Source organism: Tenrec ecaudatus, chromosome 1 (genome assembly GCF_050624435.1).
Source record: "Tenrec ecaudatus isolate mTenEca1 chromosome 1, mTenEca1.hap1, whole genome shotgun sequence".
Lineage (NCBI taxonomy): Eukaryota > Metazoa > Chordata > Mammalia > Afrosoricida > Tenrecidae > Tenrec > Tenrec ecaudatus.
In genome coordinates this window covers 36,301,949-36,320,497 of record NC_134530.1, presented here as the reverse complement: position 1 = coordinate 36,320,497, position 18,549 = coordinate 36,301,949, and the positions used below count along the sequence as shown (strand labels likewise).

At 41.0% G+C, this 18,549-nt stretch overlaps 1 protein-coding gene across 4 annotated transcripts in view; it reads right to left on the bottom strand.

Annotated features, from left to right (window-relative positions):
• The window catches only part of VPS13D (vacuolar protein sorting 13 homolog D), a 270,781-nt gene that overhangs the window by 213,325 nt on the left and 38,907 nt on the right, over positions 1-18,549 (bottom strand). For all 4 annotated transcript variants that reach the window (XM_075550922.1, XM_075550923.1, XM_075550924.1 and 1 more), the window contains exons 19-24: positions 15,918-18,131; positions 14,656-14,807; positions 10,324-11,355; positions 8,907-8,997; positions 4,693-4,819; positions 3,023-3,203 (exon numbers count right to left, since the gene is read on the bottom strand). In XM_075550922.1, the coding sequence (XP_075407037.1) occupies positions 3,023-3,203; positions 4,693-4,819; positions 8,907-8,997; positions 10,324-11,355; positions 14,656-14,807; positions 15,918-18,131 (3,797 nt within the window). The remainder of the gene's footprint in view (positions 1-3,022; positions 3,204-4,692; positions 4,820-8,906; positions 8,998-10,323; positions 11,356-14,655; positions 14,808-15,917; positions 18,132-18,549) is intronic.

Genomic DNA, 18,549 nt, shown 5'->3' with positions numbered 1-18,549 from the left:
AGTGCAATTTGTGTTTCATTGTTTTGTTTGTTTTCCCAGCTGTGAAACACAAGAGGAATGGATGTACAATGATAATAACTGACACATGGCATTACAGGGAATGGGGGGCAGGGGGTGATGGGGAGGGAAAGGGATTTCAGGAGTAAATATGAAAGTGGGAGGGGTGAGGGAGCACTAGAACTGATCGTGATTGCACAACTCTCTTTAAAGGCCATACAACTGTGAGGTGGGGCGGGGTGGGGGTGGGGAAGCTCTAAGATAGACGTGGTGGTTAACTGCACAGCTCCCCTTGATGTGACAGAATGAAGGAACAATTTAGTTGTATGATATGTGAGTTACATGCCAATAAAACTGCTAAGGAGAAAAAAAGAAAGAATGCAAATCAGAAGAAACAAAATAATATCTCTAAGTACACGGGGAGGAATGGCCAACCTAGAGTTTAATACCTAGGGAAAAAATACCTTTTAAAAGGATGGTGAAGCAGTGACTAAGAAAAGTAATCTTCAGTAACCAAGTCCAAACAGAAATTAAAGTCCTAGAAGTCCTAGGACAGAAGGGACTGACGCCAGCTGTATACAGACACCCCCATAAAAAATACACAACACTGGACATTACGAGGACGTGGGAAAGTAGAAAACAGTTCTTAATTCTTATCAGTAATTTATGTTTAAAGCAAAAATATCACCCTATTATAGGGTTTATAATAATTATACAAAGAAATGTAAGCCAATAATAGCATAAATGAAGAGAAATAGACGGTGAAGTAGTATGTGTAATACATGTGAAGCAATATAATGTTATCTATAGTATTTAAATGTGAAAAAGCAAAACATACACGCTAAACCTGGAGTAATCACTAAAAATATACAACAGACTTAAAGCTAACAAACTAATAAAGTAAAAATTCATAAAATCATAAGAATTAATCAATAAGAAAAGACAGAACAAGAGTGAAAGGGCCTAGCAGGGGAAACTAGCATGATAATATATTGAAACTAATCTTATCAATAATCCTGCTAAACGTAAACAATCTAAAACGCCAGTTGAAAAACAGATTACCAGATAGTATTTTTTTAAGCAAAATATGAAAAACATGAAAAAAGCAACATATGAAAAAAACAAAAAGAACATAAGAAAAAGCAACTTCAAATATAAAGACACAAACTGGCCCAAAGTAAAAGGATGTAAAAAAGACACGCTGTACTAAAAATAATCATAAGAAAGCTGGAGTGGCTAAAAAGAGATGATTTTCCAAAGAATAATATTTACCAGAAATCAAGATGGTTATTTCACATTGATAAAGGTGTCTATAACAATTCTAAATATTTATACCCCTAACAGGGCTTTAATGCCATAAACTACCAATCTATAATAATGAAAAGCTACATCTAACACTACAGAGATCCCAACATCCACCTTCAATCACTGAGAATAAGCAGATAGAAAGTTAGCAAGGATAAAGGAGATATGAACACAATCAACTAACCTAATTGAACATGTACTGACCACTCTTACAAAGACAGCAGAATACGCACATGTATAGGTGCACAGGAAGCAGTTACAAAGATAGATCTTACTAAGGTCCACATAAAAGTCACAACAACTTTGAAAACACTGAAGTTACATAAAGTATTTTCTCTGATAACTAGGAAATTAAATTCAAAATCATTAATAGGAATATTTGGAAATTAAATAAGCCTAAATAACTCATGAATGAAAGAGGAAATCATACGGAAATTTAGAAAATAATGAGCCGAATGAAAATTAAAAACAACAAATCAAAATCAGATGCCGCAAACACACTGCCTAGAGAGAAATCTCTTATTTTTAAATGTAGGAAGGAAAATCCCAGCTGCAAGTCAAAGGTATCTGATACCATCTGTCATAAGTCTAACATAAAAAGAAAAGAGTTTAAGTTTTACCCCCAAAAAAGAGCCTGTGTGAATCATATTAGTCGATCAAAAGGCGGTCCACAGCTTTCTGTAAGGATCCCCATTGGTGCAGTACTTAATGTGCTGCCCAGTTAGTCCAACTCATAGCAACCCTACAAGATAGAACAGAACTGCTCCTTAGGATTTCCGAGACTGTAAATCTTTACAGGAGCAGACAGCCTCTTCGGTTTAAATCACATTTTAAAAAATCAATTTAAATGTACATAACAATGATGTGGGAGGGTCAGAGAGGGAGGGAAAAATGAGGAGCTGATATCAAGGACTCAAGTAGAAAGAAAATGCTTTGAAAACGATGATGGCAACATACGTAAAAATGTGCTTTATTCAATGGATGGATGTATGGATTATGATAAGAGCCCCCAATAAAAGTATTTAATAAAAAACTAATAATTTTTTAAAGTGAAGCATATACAAAGGTGCTACAAAAAGTTTGTAGAAAACTGGAATCAAAAGAAAATGAAATTTTTCCTGCAAACTTTTTGTATGTAGGTACAGTGTATATATGTTATGTATAAGGAGCCCTAGTGGCACAGAGGCTAAGCATTTATTCAGCTTAGCTTATAAACTAAGTTTATTATTGATTTAATCCCCAAGAGACGAGATTAGAACCCACAAGCTGGTCCTTGGAAGAAGGCTGTGGCAGTCTGCTTCTCTAAGGAGGGCTGCCAGCCTTGGAAATCCTATGGGGCAGTTCCACTCGAGCCGAAAGGGTCACAAGACTTGGAACAGATTCGGTGGCAATGTGTTATGTGTGGCATATATAAATATATGAAATGGTGTATATATATATATATATATATATGTATGTATGTATGTATGAAATGGTATATATGTATATATATGAAACTTCAAAAAGTTCATAGAAAAACCCCATATGCTTTTCAAAGCCCCTCAAACATACAGGGCACAGCATAATTACAGTACAGTTTCTGCCCAATGATCACTTAATCTGCTACACAGAAAAATAGGTATAAAATCATCCTTACTTTATTCAGTGAAACTTTCCAGATTTCTCTCTAGAGGTTCAAGATTCCCAGTGACCACACTGGGAAAGCAATGCGGCTACCTACCGTCTGGCCCTCGATAGCAGCTCGCTGGCGCCCTAAGACATCTTGCAGCTGGGTAAAATGCTGAATGAAAGCCACCACCTCAGCCTGAAAGCGCTGAGTGTGCACGTACTGCACAGAGGCCATCTGGAGGCTCACTCGAATGTCGTGTTCCCTCCGGAGCAGAGGGTCAGGCCGGCCGTATCTAGGAGAGTAAAAATTCAACTCAGGCAGCAGCAAGATAATGGACCTGCCAGTATTTGAGGAAAACTTTGGTTGATCCAGAGGGGTTTCCTAGAAAACAGTTGAGCACCCACAATTAGGCTTTAGAACACAAACTCCAATGACTACTCCCTTTCTAAGCTCCCGTAATCTAATGAGACCCTTACACTGAAGTCTGGTCGAAAAGCTGGGGCTATAAACAAGGTGTGCAGCTCTCAAGCAGGCTCTCCAGTCACTCGAGCCGGCTCATTTGGAAGCCACCTGGGCTCCCGGGCCCTCCCGCCCGCGCTTTCCCTTTGAGGAAGAGTGGCTACTCCTCTTCAGTCTGTTCCTAGCGGGGACTGTAACAACACAGGCATCTGAAAATAAAAGTCTTCATTTCACTCAAGTGAAATACAAGCCAAAGAGTTTGGAGAAGCTACAGAGATAAATTAGAAGATTTTCACAAATGGTTTTGAACTTAGTAGTGCATGATGCCATTAATAATAAATTACTATTATTACATAGTCACTGGGGAAATGAACTCACATTTGCTTAGTACCTATTTTGTGCCAGGCAGAGAATAAGGAGCGCTTTACATAAATGAGCTCATTTATTATAGAACCATGCCGCACACATTACATAATAATGTAAACAAATCCACCTAGATTCTCGCTATAGTAGGACATAGTCCCCCTGAAAATGAAAGAAACAGTCCTCAGACTTCTTCTAAAGCAGTGTTTCTCAACCCTGGCTGAACACTAAAATCATCTCAGTACATTAAAAAAAAGGACTCAGCCCACCTAAGGCCAATTAAATGAAAATATTTGGGGGCAAAATATGGACAGCTAATTGTATGTTTGTTTTAACAGCTCCTACTAAGGGCAGAGCCAAATCGATGGCACCTAACAGCAAATATACTAAGGCTGAAACCCACTATTTTAAACTTTCTACCTTTTAAAACCATTCTTTCACAATCCAGTAGACCTAAAATGCCTTCTGAAATACAAAATCGAAAGGATTCCACATAGATCGTGTTTATTCAGGAATATATATGTATATACATATAAATAAAGCAATTTAGCACTAGCAACTTTCTCGGACTGAAATCACTCCAGAACTTTTAGAACTAGATGCAAGTTTAGGGTGATCTCAATCCCCTTCCTACCAGGTTAGAAACCAGCACTGTGGTGATTAAGTGTCTTGCCTAAAGTCCCGCAACAAGGTAGTGGAAAACCTAATATGAGAAAGCCCAGGTGTTTTAACAATCAACATGACTTCAGCCATGCTCCACTGATGGGTCTAAGTAGCCCACTTCAACACAGAGCCATTTTAATGAAATTTGATATAACACAGGACTCTTTACAATCAGATTTTATCCATGTTACCAGAGAAGGTAAAAACTTTCAACTCTTCACTATCTAGCCAATGAGAATTTGAAACAGCATGTGATTATAAAGAACAATCAAGTAAGAAAAGATGAACTTTTGTACTTAAAAGTCTGGAAGATGAGCGCTTCTTCACCACTCGTAGTGAATCGTTCTCTGTAGAACTCTCCATGGGAAGTAAGGTCACTTAGAGACAAGCTCCCGATGCTACCCTGTAAGGCCAGGTCTCCCTCTAAGGATATAAAAATTCAAGCCCATTATTATACATCCTCTCCATCATGCACCTTACAGGAGGTCTATAACATTTCACTAAACTAAATCTCAGAAGTAAAATTTCATATTCTAATACACCCAGAAAAATGTTATTCAATATTTCATACTGTCTAAGAAAGATAAAAATAAAAGAGCAACATCACATGTTAGCATTTATACCAGGGAAAGAAATGACATCACACACATGTACAACACAAACAATCAATGTAGACACAGAAATGTAGATCCAAACATGATCTTCTCTGAGAGTAGGCCACTAAATTAGAATAGTGGAATGCTGAGGTAAGCAAAAAGGGGCATAGGTGAAAAGCTACTATATACATACATTCCCAGGGTGAGGTCCAGGTACGACAGCTGGTGCCAAACCCAACCCAAGGAGACGTCTGGCAGCCAACAAAAAAGGAGGGGGGAAAGAGACAGGGGTAGCGAGTGAACAGGCTCTAACCCACCCAAAGGGTGGGGGGAGATTTCTATCTCCACAGGATAAGGATAGAGGAACCAGACTTCAACCCAGCACGCCAAGACGGGAATGCAACATACAGGCATGAAGCAGGAAACCAATAGAGAGGTCTGCAGGGCTGACCCCAATCCCAACTACATGGGCACCCCCAACCCCAGAGGAATGCACTTCAGAGGACAGCACCGAAGCTGCAGCTCAGGAAGTGGGGCACAGCTGATCAGGACCAAACGAAGATGGAAGGAGAAGAGTGGATCCAGCCCACCAAGTCCTGAGGACAATATTCTGGTTCAGAGCAGCCAAAGCACAGAGAGGGTAACAGGGCCAGCCCCACCATGAAATATGATGATGTCCCTCACTGACACATAGCGCTAAGGGGGCAGCCCTGGGGACGCCATGAGGGAAATATGCTTGACCCGACCCCACCACACCAGGGTGAAACACTTAAGGGCGTACAGCAGAGCAGCAAGGGGAGCAAAGCAACGAAGTCCCTGAGGAATGTCAAAGGTGGACTCTGGGGCCAGGGAGTGGCATCCCAGCGGACTTGACTGGAAAACACTGATCAAGGTCAACGGATAGACCTGGAACTGTTTGAGGGCTTTTCTGTTTTTGCTATTGAGGTTTTTATTTATTTGTTGGTTTTGTTGTATTTGCTGTTGTTGATTTATATCTTGTCTTTTTGTTTTGTTTTGCTTTGTTTTTGCGCGTATTATTGTCTCTGCATGTCTATTTGGACAAGATAGGCAGGATAAACAATCTGGAGGAGAGAACAATGGGACTGATGATTCTGGGGGGACAGGGGAGAGGGAAGGTAGGGGAAAAGGAGGGGAGTGCCAACAAATGCAGGGACAAGGGAAGCATAAGTGATCTAAAACTGATGGTGAGAAGGGCATAGGATGCTTGGAAGGGGCTCAATCAAGGGTAATGTAGCCAGAGGAATTACCAGAACCCGAAAAGGCTCAACATGATAGTGGGACAGGAAGTAAAAGGAAATAGAGAAAAGAACTGGGAGGCAAAAGACATGTATAGAGGTGTAAATACAGGCATGTGTATATGTAAATACATTTGTATATAAGGATAGGGGAATAGATCTTTGTATATATATATATTTATTTATAAAGTATTACAGCAGCAGATGGACATTGGGCCTCCACTCAAGTACTGCCTCAATGCAAGTACACTCTGTTCTACTAACAAGGAAGTCTGTGATGTTCACCTTTCCCGACATGATTGCTGAAGACAAAATGGGCGCATATACAAATGTGGTAAAGAAAGCTGATGATGCCCGGCTATCAAGAGACATAGCATCTGGGGTCTTAAAGGCTTGAAGATAAACAAGAGGCCATCTAGCTGAGAAGCAACAAAGCCAAAATGGAAGAAGCACACCAGCCTGTGTGATCATGAGGTATCAATGGGATCAGGTTTCAGACATCAAAGACTCAAAACAAAAGAAACAAACAAAAAATCTTATCAATGGGAATGAGGGGGAGGGCAGAGTGGAGATCCAAAGGCCATCAGTAGTCAGTTGGATACCTCCTGTCAGAAGGGCCACAGGAAGAAAAAGCCAGTCCCAGTGCAGTATAGCACAGACAAAACACATAACCCTCCTCTAGTTCTTTAATGATCCCAAGTCTGTCTTACAAATCTGGCTAGACCAGAACATGTACACTGGTACAGAGAATAGCTTGCAACAGGGGGAATCCAGAACAGATAAACCCCTCAGGACCAATAAGGGATGCAGCAATACTAGGAGGGTAAGGGAAGTGGCGGGGGGGGGGGGGGGGGGGCGGGAAGGTGGGTTTAGTAAGAGGGAACTGATCACAATAATTGATGTATGGCCCCCTCCCAGGGGGACGGATAGAAGAGAAGTGGGTGAAAGGAGAAGTGGTCAATGTAAGACATGGAAAAAATAATAATTTATAAATTATCAAGGGGACATCGGGGAGGGAAGAATAAAAAAATGAGGAGCTGATATCAAGGGCTCAAGTAGAAAGAAAATGTTTTTAAAAAGACGATGACAACATAGGTACAGATATGTTTGACACAATGGATATATGTATGGATTGTGATAAGAGCTGTAAGAGCCCCCAATAAAATCAAATTAAAAAAAAGAAGAATTAGTGGTCTGTCATTAAGGTTTAGTAATTGTTTGAGAATGATGAGGGCAATGAATGTACAAATGTGCTTTACCAATTGCTGTGTGTGTGGATTGTGATAAGAGCTGTATGAGCCCCTAATAAAACGAGTGGAAAAAAAAGGTTTAGTAATCGCACTTCGGATAAAAAAGGGAGGAAAGCGTCAGGAAGATGTCAGCTATTCAAACAACTTAAGAGAGGCATATTTTAGTGTGGTTTGGTAATTTTTCAAAAAGATTAATGAAGTCAGGCAGACACTGGAGACAGATTTGCAGCTGAATTACCAAATCATGGAACTATTCTGACCTTCCATAAGCAAAAGTCCTTAGACAGTGAATAGAACAAACGAGACATGTTTAAACATGAACACCTAGGGTATGAATTTAAATGAGGCATTTTCAAACTTGTACAGATGCTAAGAAGGTTTATTCCGAACTCTGGCCTCCTCAAAATAACACAATGATCATTACAAATCAATCATAAAGTATATACATTTGGCATGCTAGCTCTGCTCCTAATATACTAAAGAAACATACTTCTTTTGATTCCTAGTAATGTCTCACAAAATACCCAAGCTTCTCCCAATCTCAAAAATCTAGCTGATCTAGGGAACGCCTGTACATTAACTTACACTAGAAACAAAACCTCATGTTCAACACATTCCTTCACCAAAAGGGATTCTTGTTTTTAACACAGAATCAACATCTGAGAGCTGTAATCATCCCTATTTCGTTGCCCCTTTAAGGAAGGGGCGGTGTTTAATCTAGACTCCTTAAATGCTTACGCTTTACAATTTGAACCCACAAAGTCTCAGTAGAAAGAATGCCAGCGCTGCTAATGATGCTCCCCTACTAGTGCACTCAAATCTACTTCAGGGTGAGCAGATGCCCCAGTTTCTCCAAGACAATATTGTTACAGGCCCGCTTTCCAGGCCTCATTATTTACAGCGTCCCCACTCATTCTCAAAAATGTCCTGGTTTGAAAGGGCTCAAGTAGAAAGAAAATGTTCTGAGAATGGTGATGGCAACAAATGTACAAATTTGCTTGACACAATGGGCGTATGTATGGATTGTGATAAGAGTTGTACAAGCCCCCCAATAAAATGATTTTTTAATGTCCTGGTTTTGGGGGGGAGGATAAAAAGTAAATAATCACACTACATATTTTGTTAAAAACATGAGAGATGCCATGGCCCATTCCAACCTCCTGACTCAAATTCCTGAGAGATGAGAGAGGGACGGAGTGTGCCAGGTGTCTGCATTTTTAATAAACTTTGAAGATGATTCTGATACTTAAAACCAGTATTTGGAACCCACAACCACAAATCACAATCCAGCCAATAACCACAGATCAGCCACTGACCACACTTTTCTTAGCCCATGAGGACAATCAGATTTGGGATCTGGAGATTCAAATCCGTACCAGATTTTGTAAGTCTGAGTTTCCCCACTTACCTATCATTTCCAGGTGTGCCACTAGTTTGGACACGTTGGCTTTAGCCAGCTCACTGGTGGTCTTATTCAGCACCAGAGAGAGTGAGTGGACCTAGGAACAAGAAACAGAAAGAAAGCCATGCATTACTGGGGGAAGAAAAAATTATTTCAAGGGAGATGCATGAAAGCTAGGGATATTTTAAAGTAAAGCTTTTGACAGTACCCATTTTAGGTTTTTTAAGTTGGTCCAACTAGAATGTGAGTCAGGACAGACCTGACAGGAAAGAAACTCAGCTGAAGAATCTAAGATCTAGACACTGTGGGGGTCTTCTTTAGGGCGCCCTTGTCTGGTCTCTGTTGGTGAATTCTTTCTACTAACAACTTTTTTTTCACTTTTGCATGTGTATTTAATGTTGCAGTCTTCTGCTACTAACACAGATTCAAAGTATAATCTTACCCCAAGACATCTGCCAAAGCAAAGTGATGAACATTATTTAGAATCATGCTTACTGTCTTTGGATCAATATGTAACAGAAATCCTGGCTGATCAACTGGAAAATCATCTAAAATTATTTGTCAAAGACATTTATCAGATATTTCCTTTCCTAAGGATAACTATAAATAGAAAAAAATCAAAACAATCCCCTGGCTTATAAACCACATATCCTTTGCTACAAATACATTCTACGTAATAGCATAGCAACTCTAACTCTAAAAAGGAGTGTATGTGTAGGATTTGCTGAGGCAGGTGATTCTTTGTGCTCCGAGGACCATCACTGGGGATTTAGGCATTGATTGAAAGAGAGGAGGAAACAGAGAGCAGATTCAAACTTCAACTAGCACGCACTGCTCCCAAATGGCAGAGACCAAATCTTCCTCGCTTCTTCTTCTTCAGAGCCTGCCATAAGTCAGTGCTCAGTGGATATTTGATGCATGAATAACTAGGAGGAAAAAAGGTGAGAAAACAGGAAGATGAGGCCAGCACGAAGAGAGACAGAAGTCTCCATGGCTGAGAAGGGCTGAGAGAGAGCTGTCTGCTCCCTCATCCTAATCCTGAGTTGTACTTGCTTGTTCCTATTTCTGCTTTGCATCATTACTTCCTTAATAAACAACCTCACTTTAAGCATGGTTTTTGAGTTGTGTGTGGCCATTGAAAAAGACTGTCGAACCCAGTGGTGAGTGAGTGCCATGGAAGGGACGGTTGGTATCAAAACCGGCAAGAAGCTTGGAAAGGGGGCATGTCTGACTTCCACCTCATAGGGATCAGCCTGGAGTTGATATTGATTCACATCATCTCCCGCTCCCCTCAACACCCTCCAAAAGTCAGATCGGTTCAGGCAAGTGCTAACTACAACTCCTGCCACTTCACAGTCAACATGTAAATAAATAAACCCAAAATCTGTCTTAAAACTTAAAAGAAGATAAAAAGAGCAGATACCTTGAGGTCCAGCTTAGTGTTCACCGGATCCTGAAGTTCAGGCGCTAGCAAAGGATTTGACTCTAACTTCACATTGTGTAACACGTCCTCGGCCGGCACCTTCATCGCGTGGTTGTCAGCAGTGGAGCCAATTCCAAAAAAATCTAGAATCACGACCCAGGTTTGCAGTGTGATGAGTACATCCAAGCAGTTAAAGTCAACATCAATGCTCCGGTTAACTCGATTATAACTGGAAGAAAACTCAGGATGTTTCTTATCCACCAGGAATATATTGATGTGGACCAAGGAGTCATCAAATTTACTCCTTCCAGCAAGTATCTTGGGCTCATCTACTGATGGAGAAGGTGGTGGAGTTAACGGGTAGTCCTTGTCCTGGACTTCTTTTTGCTTTTTCCGGGATGCAGAGGTGGGTCTTTGGTATAACTGAAAGACATTAGGAGCTTCTTCCATGTGGGAGGGAAGAGACCGTGGCATATCGGGATATTCCACATTGGACACAGAAGGGCAAGATTGAGAGAGATATTCTTTCTGTGTTAAACTAGATGGTTTGGGGGCTCCTCGGGACACCATCAGGTTCTTATATTTGGAGTCTGGATTTTTCTCCAGTAAGTCTTCCATCAGCAGAGAACGCAAGGCAATCTGAATAGATAAAGTCTGAGGGTGGTCTCTACTGAATTCCACCTCAAAATCCTGAAACTTTAAGCTCACAAGACCCTGGGCGCCCAAAGTCAGATCTCCACTTAGTTGAACTTGAAGCTCTGATATACAAAAGTTGGCTTGAATTTGAGTGAAGGATTTGACTTCCTTCACAGACAAGGACTTTTGTGAGGAGTTAGAAAGGCTGGAGTGGCTGAACAATCCATTCTCCTTCCTTTCAATAGAAGGCTCTCCACAGGTACTGAGGGAAGGCAGAGGAGAATTAGGGCAAGGTGAGGAGGTAGCACTGACCGGAAACTTATTCAGTTCTTCACTATACACAAGATTGTCCAGCGTTTGTAAAACCTGCTCATACACATGCTTTGCTAACACCACCTGTATTCAAAGAGAAAGATCCAGTTATTCCACAACTATTATCAGTTGCACTCAGATGCACTGCCCAGAAATTATCAAAGCTGACTTTGTGAGGCTTCCCCACCAGGTGACAGGAAAACGGCTAACAAGGATTATCTATCTCTTTGGCTTCTTTGCTCTCGCTGCCTCATTTCCATTTACAAGGGCCTCCCCACAAGACAATGCCTGTTAAATAAAAGCTGATCCTCCTATGACTGGACCAGCAGTCACCCTTTCAAAATCACAGAGACAACTGCAGAAATGAACGTGAGAGAACATTGCCAAATAGCTAACTTGAATATACCATCGATTTGAGAAACAAGACTCCAGAGAGTCTAAAACTGGCTGATCACCATCATAAGTGTGACAACCTATGTTGTGCACTGCTAAACAAAGAAGAGGTACATTTTAATGATGCTAATGAGTACTTAATGTTTCCTTTCTCCTTTACTTTGAATTAAAACGTTTTATTAAAAATATTTTCAGATAGTAGCCTGGCCGACTTTGCTGCCCAATAAAGCCTATGACTTGGGGGAGGGAAAAAATATATATATATTTTTTTTCAGGACAAAGACTTTTAATTTACTTAAAAAAAAAACAAAAACACAGAATTCCAATAAATGTGGACATAATGACTGATTAGAAAATCACTACAGCACTGACTGCTAACCACAAGGTCAACAGTTCAAACGCACCAGCCAATTCTCAGGAGAAAGATGAGGCTGTCTGGTCCCATAAAGATTTACAGTCTCTAATTACATCCACAAAGCACATGATTAATCCTCTATGATCAAGTTGGGGGTGGGGAGTGAGGGAGTTGGTGAAAGGTTCTGAGTATCTCCCTTTTCATCCCTCCCAAAACCGGGAATATGTATTCCACTGAGCTTTTACACCACTTGTAACGCCTTCCTTGTGTCATGTTTAAAAAAGAAATCAATTTAAGAAAACCAGAAGATGTCCAGTCTCAAATACTCTACATAGGGTCACTACGAGCCTCAGCATCAACTCTATGGCAGTGAGTTTTTTGTAATTAAATAATTTAGTCCAACAAAATTAGTCAGTAGAATAAACCATTAGAAGACTGACTGACAGAGAACTTCCTAATAGAGGGATCCGGCTCTTGCCACCTACGCATATAATCAATGTTAGCATTGCTAAGAGACAACCAGACAGATGGACCTCTACCTCCCACCACCTTTGAGGTGTTCAGGCAAAAAAAGCAAGAGACCGTAGGTTTACTTAAACCTGCAGGGCTAAGTTACACATTACTGGAAATACAGCAGAACAAGTCAGATGACATCATAAATAGCCAAATTCAGAAGGGAAATTCTACAGGCCAACTGATGTAGGTTCTGTGACAAAAGAATGGCACGAGAAGAAAAAAATGAGTGAGAAATTAGATTACTGGAGACCTGAAAGATTCTATCACTCAAATACAGTATGTGGGTCTTGTTTGGACTCTGATTCAAATAAACCAAAATTTAAAAGGCCTTTGTAAGAGAATGAAAATACGTCTCTTAAATTTGAAGATGCATTAAAATGAAGATGCTACTAAAGAATTTTCATTAATCTTTTTAAGGCACAAGCAGGGCACTTTGGTCATATAACAGAACACAGATCAGTTTTAGAGACTCATTCGAAGTAAAAAGTGTATGGAACAGTATCAACTCTGGGATTGGCCTTAAAATATTTCCCCAAAGGAGGGGTAGGGTGGGGTGGGGGAGTGGCAAGAGAAATAGATGGATGAAATGAATGTGGCAAAATCTTGAGATGTGTTCATTCTAAGTGATGGGTATACAGGCTCATTAGACTTTTCTATTTTTGTCCATGTTTAAATCTGTCCACATTTCTTGAAAAATGCTCAAGAAATATTTTCATCCCAAACATTAAGTCAATGGTAACCAAAAAAATGTTGTCAATAGGCTACAATAGCACTCCTATCACGTGTTAAGTTTAAGGTGAAAAACTTCTAGGGGCCACTGCTGATGAGGCAAAAGCTAAGGTTGATGAGGCAAAGCTTTGAGGCAAGCCCCTCACTCAAGAACTACTGCTGTTAACAAAGAAACATCCATCAGAAGCAATGCAGCTCCAAAGCAGCTGTTAAGAGTCAGACCTGAGGGCCCATTACTGCCTTAGACTTGGGGCCTGTGTCTTAATATCTTGCCTATCTTTATTGTTTTGTCATTTACATAGTTTCATAACATAGTTTAACGCTCTGCTAAATCAGGAATAATTAAGCTTTAGATGGAAAATGAGTGGCAGATATATGCACATGCACATGTGTGCACACACACACACACACACACACACACGTTAAGCATCTACATCAATAAGAAATTCCTATCCAGGCTCATTACATTTCAGAGGGGTCAAGCCTAATTCTCTCTTGAAAGGATCTGTCAACAACTCAGGTCATCAGATTGTTTCACAGGCGGGGTCCAGTAGGTCACAAAGGTGACAAGAATTACATCCTCCTGGGAACAAGAGACTGACTTTTTAAGCAATAATTCTCTGTTTCTGAATGGCAATGGAATTAGGGCTCTGCCTTTTTCCTCCAAACAGCTCATTTCTCTTGTTAGAAGACCAACAAGACTAATTTTCCTGGAATAAAATGACACAATAAAAGTATTCTACGTTTATCAGAACAGCGCTCAGGAACAGTAAAGATCACTAATGATACCTCTTTGAACTCACTCACTTCCTTTTAATAAGATCTTGTAGTTTCTCATAATCTATCTTAGTGGGAGACTACCAGTCCTTGATGTAAACTACGAGTAAAGGAATAAGCTAGAGGCTAGGCCCGAGGTGACCGTCCTAACTACACCAGCTTCCATTCTTGCTCCCTCCGTGATAGGGAACGCCGTCAGCCCAACAAGGATGAAGACGGTGAGCCAAAAGGAACCAGAAGGTAATCAGACTAATAAAGAAGAAAGAAAATCGATACTGACAGAAAGGACTCCAAAATTTCAGAAGCTCAATTGGTATTTCACCAGCCTACCCTGTGCACTACAGGGTCAATGAATGACAAAGCTAGTCTGCACGCTTCACACATAAAAGGTAATTTTAAACTGTGCTGTTTCTTTGTTTTGCTTTAAACCTTGCCAGAACATGCACATATTCACTACTCATTGGCAGGATCCAAAATCTTTTTTGTGATACAGAAATTTCTTACCCAATGGAATTAATCATAAGGAGACCAGACCCTTTGTTTTACTATAGTCACTTTTTAAAATGCTTTCAACTTCCCTGACATGAAAATCAACAAGTTTTTGTTTGTCTTACCTGAACTGGGTTAACAAATTTCCCTTCAATCTTCATGATGCTCGAAGTTCCCAGGTCATCTGGACTAAGGGAGAAGGTCAATTCCGATTCTCTCTCTATTGGGATTTTCTCCAGTTTAAACTGAATGGTCGTGTTGTTCAGGATGTGAAAAGCTGGCATGAGGGGGAGAAATGACAGACTGTAAACACTACTATTTGCTTGTCTTACTGATTACGAGCAGAGTACTTAACACAGAGCCCACGGGGTACTTGTTGACTGGGAGGGCAAGGCATCCTGGCACCTGGCGCTGTGACTGAGTAGACTTTGATGCCTATGTCCAAATCTAAATTCCCAGCAAGCAGAACTACAAGATTAATTTTACACCAAAAAAAAAGAGATGATTTTCATGACATAATCCACTTGGTGGCTTCAAAACATGAGGAGGGGATCACAGTCCCCTGCCAGGGTCGACAGCATGCTTCTCTTGGCCTTTCCAGCGGCGTTTTCCAACCGAAATTGCTCATCCTTATCTAGCTTCCCAATATAAGATTTCCCCCTCTTTTTCTTAAGCCTACCCTGGAATCAGGCGTAATACAAGGTTCCAGGTAAATCAACCTCTTTTATCCCAAACAGAAAAAGCAATCTCTCAGCATGTAACCGAATCAAAGTGAATTAAGATCAGAGAAAACACCTTGCAGTGCATTCATTTCTTCACCAAAAAAATGAAGTCAGGCTCTAAAGCTTACCTGGTGTCTGTGGATTCTGAGAATAGGATGGACTATCCGGTTTGAGCTATCAAGTCTAGGCTTTAAATACAAGCATTCTATTCATAGAGCCTTGGATTAAGCCTTAAAAAACAAGATGGCGGAACACCCCAAGGAAAGCTTAACATCCACAGACTAAATTAATATTCTATTCATCATTGATCTCTCCTGCTGCTTTGAGCTATACGTTTCACTAGGCAAAGTCCACAACTTGGGATAGTTGACCAAGCTAAACAGCACTTTTAACAGAACCCATTATTCAACAGAAGCATCTCTTGAGATGAGCACTCACCAGATTTCCAAGAGACCACTTAAAAAACTAAAATGCCTCACTTTGTCAAATTCACGGTTAAGTGGAACAAGTTGAAAACCTATCAACCTACCCAATAGGAAGAGGTAGGTTGCTAGGTGTTCGAAGAAACCTTTCTTTGGTGATGGTGGCGTTTTAAGCCAAATCCTACAATGAGCTGGAGTTTTCATCTTTAAAACAAATTGAGACAAAAGATTCATGCTCCTTACCTTGACCTCTATGCAAAGATTCAAAGAAATCATGGCGGGTGAATGGAGTTTCCTCCTGACTACTGACACTGGCAGACCCAGACGGAGGATACACTGTCCGGCTTCCTTCAGATCCAGTGCCCTCTCTGCCTGCCAATTGTGTGCAATTTAAAGAATATAGTTTAATATCTTTGATTTCCACTTGCAGGCGGTCACTTCTGGATTCATCATCTCCTGCCACAAAATTCTGGATGAATATCTGTCCCAGGTGTCCTACCAGCAACTCAGGACTCCCAAGTTTCCGAGGGACAGAAGCAACAGGTGATTCGATGTTAATATTCAAGATTAGCTTTACAGGGTCAGAATGAGGCGCAGCGACGCCAAACCCATAGATCTCATTTTCTTCCAAGAGGAAAGGTTCCCGGGTCTTCCTTGGCGTTTCAAAGAGAGACACCATCTCGCTGTACTCGGCAGTCTTGGTGGCTAGTACTGTGGTGACTTTGGTGGCGGCACTTTTCAGCATACTTCGGAAATTCTCCTCCAGCTCGTCCATGGATAATGTCAACTCCTTCAAGAATTTAGCCGAGTGGTTGTAATGCAAGGACGCCATCCTGAGGTTGAGAAAGCACTCCTGTTTGGATCGCTCAACAAATGTAAAACTCAAAGCTTCCGTCAGGGCTACATCTTCCATTTTGACAAACACAGATTCAAAGTAGCCAATGTCACTGATGATATTTTCATAACCTACCGAATTCCCGATGCTGACGACATACTGGTTCTTAGCATTCTCTTGTGTCAGATCCATAAGCTGCAAGCAGCCAAGAGAACCATTCACCTCAAATGTGCTGCCCATTGAGACATTAACTTTGGTGCCACCTATACTGGCGGTGGCAATTTTTCTGCCATATTTCTCCCCATTTGCCATCTCCACTGTCCGCAGGAGCAATAAGTTAAGCCTATGGATTTCCACTGCAACCTCGGTGTTCTGCTCATATGTGGATTGGTAAGTGCCTTGTTCCCTAAAGCTTCTTTCAAAATCCGTCATTAAGGGCTGAGGACTCATATCATCTTTTTCCTTGGGGAAAGATTTTTGAAGAAAACCAATCAGTTCTACTATTGTCTCTGGGTTCAGGATAATATCCAAATTGTTCACCTGTAACGATATGACCTGGAGTGTGCTGTCTAAGTTCATCGAGGGACACTCTGAACTCACAAACTGATATTCCAACTTGATAAGGGACTCTTGTTCTTTGGTAAGAATTTGGTCTAGTGAAACATTAGTCACCGATAGGTCGCTCAGTGCATTTGCATCAGTTAAATGGGCTGAATTGGGTCCAGAGATAGGAGACTGGGCCCTGCTATCCCGGAGGCTTCCTGTTGGAACATCAAAACTCAAGTTCTTGTGTGAAGCCATCAAAAGATCAAAATCAGCACCATATGTCTGCATGGTGTCCACCAGGAGTAGCCCATGAACAGTTAGGGAGACTTCAGCATCATAAGGCCTCTTCACAAAGTGAGCATTGGTACCAAATACCTTGAGCACGGAAATATACCGGCCATTGCTCTCAACAGCAAGCTGCATACAGTTCACTTTAAATTCAGCAAGGAGGAGCTGAGATTCCACCAGGACCTCCCGAGTATGCTGCTCCAACATCACGATGCTCTGGGTTAAATTCATGACGGAATCTTGCAGACTTCCCCGCTGTCCTTCATGGGGGAAAATATTCTCTTTAATCTGAGTGTCAGAAGTCTTCATTTCTGAGGAGGTCAAAAGAGCAAAGCAACTCTTTAGAGCAGATATTTTATCTTCATTGATGTGGATTTTTAAATCTGGTAAGTTGCCTGAGAGCACTGCTCCTGGATATTTGGGATCTGACGTATAAATCAGGCGGCGTTCTAACTGTAGATGAACATTGAATTTCTCTACCACATGGGTTGGTCCCACGTCAATACCCTGAGCATGTTTCCAGTTGTCTTTCACTCGTCCAACCATGATCTGGAGGTCCATGAATGACAGGGAGTACCTTTCGTACATCTTTGTGCTCATTAAATGTGCTTGAAGTTGTTCTTCACTGAACTCAACTCCAGAAAATGAAGGTGTCTTCTCGCCATTACTGCTGCTAGTCTCAGGAGGTGGAGTATTCGGAGGTGTGGCCAGAGGGGTCTTGTATTCGTCATCACTAAAAGGATTCTCTTCAGATGCTGACCCATCTCTACTTCTCCTCCTGGTGCCATCTACAAATAAAAAAACGAAGATTCAAAGAATGTGCTTATTCTTTCCTTCTTCTGCCCTTTAATGTAACAATTAAGAAAAGTAGACTATGAACAAGTCCCAACGAAAAGCAACTAGATGATCACTCTCGAGTATGATATTCTGCGTCTGCCATTAATCCACAGTGGCTGCAGCTAAATACAAAAAGTGCAAATACATGAACATAGAGGAAGTGAGTGGGACCCGCTGAAATATGAACATATGGGTATGGAAATCACCGTTGGCGGCCCAAAGCTGTTCTGCCACCACGGGAGCTGCCACAAACCTCGCTCTTTACAAGTATCTGTGGGCCTTTGTTCACTGTCTCCTCTACTTTTGTCTACATGTCCATTTGTTTCCACACTAGAATGCTGCAAAGGAACAGAGGTCTCATATTTTGCT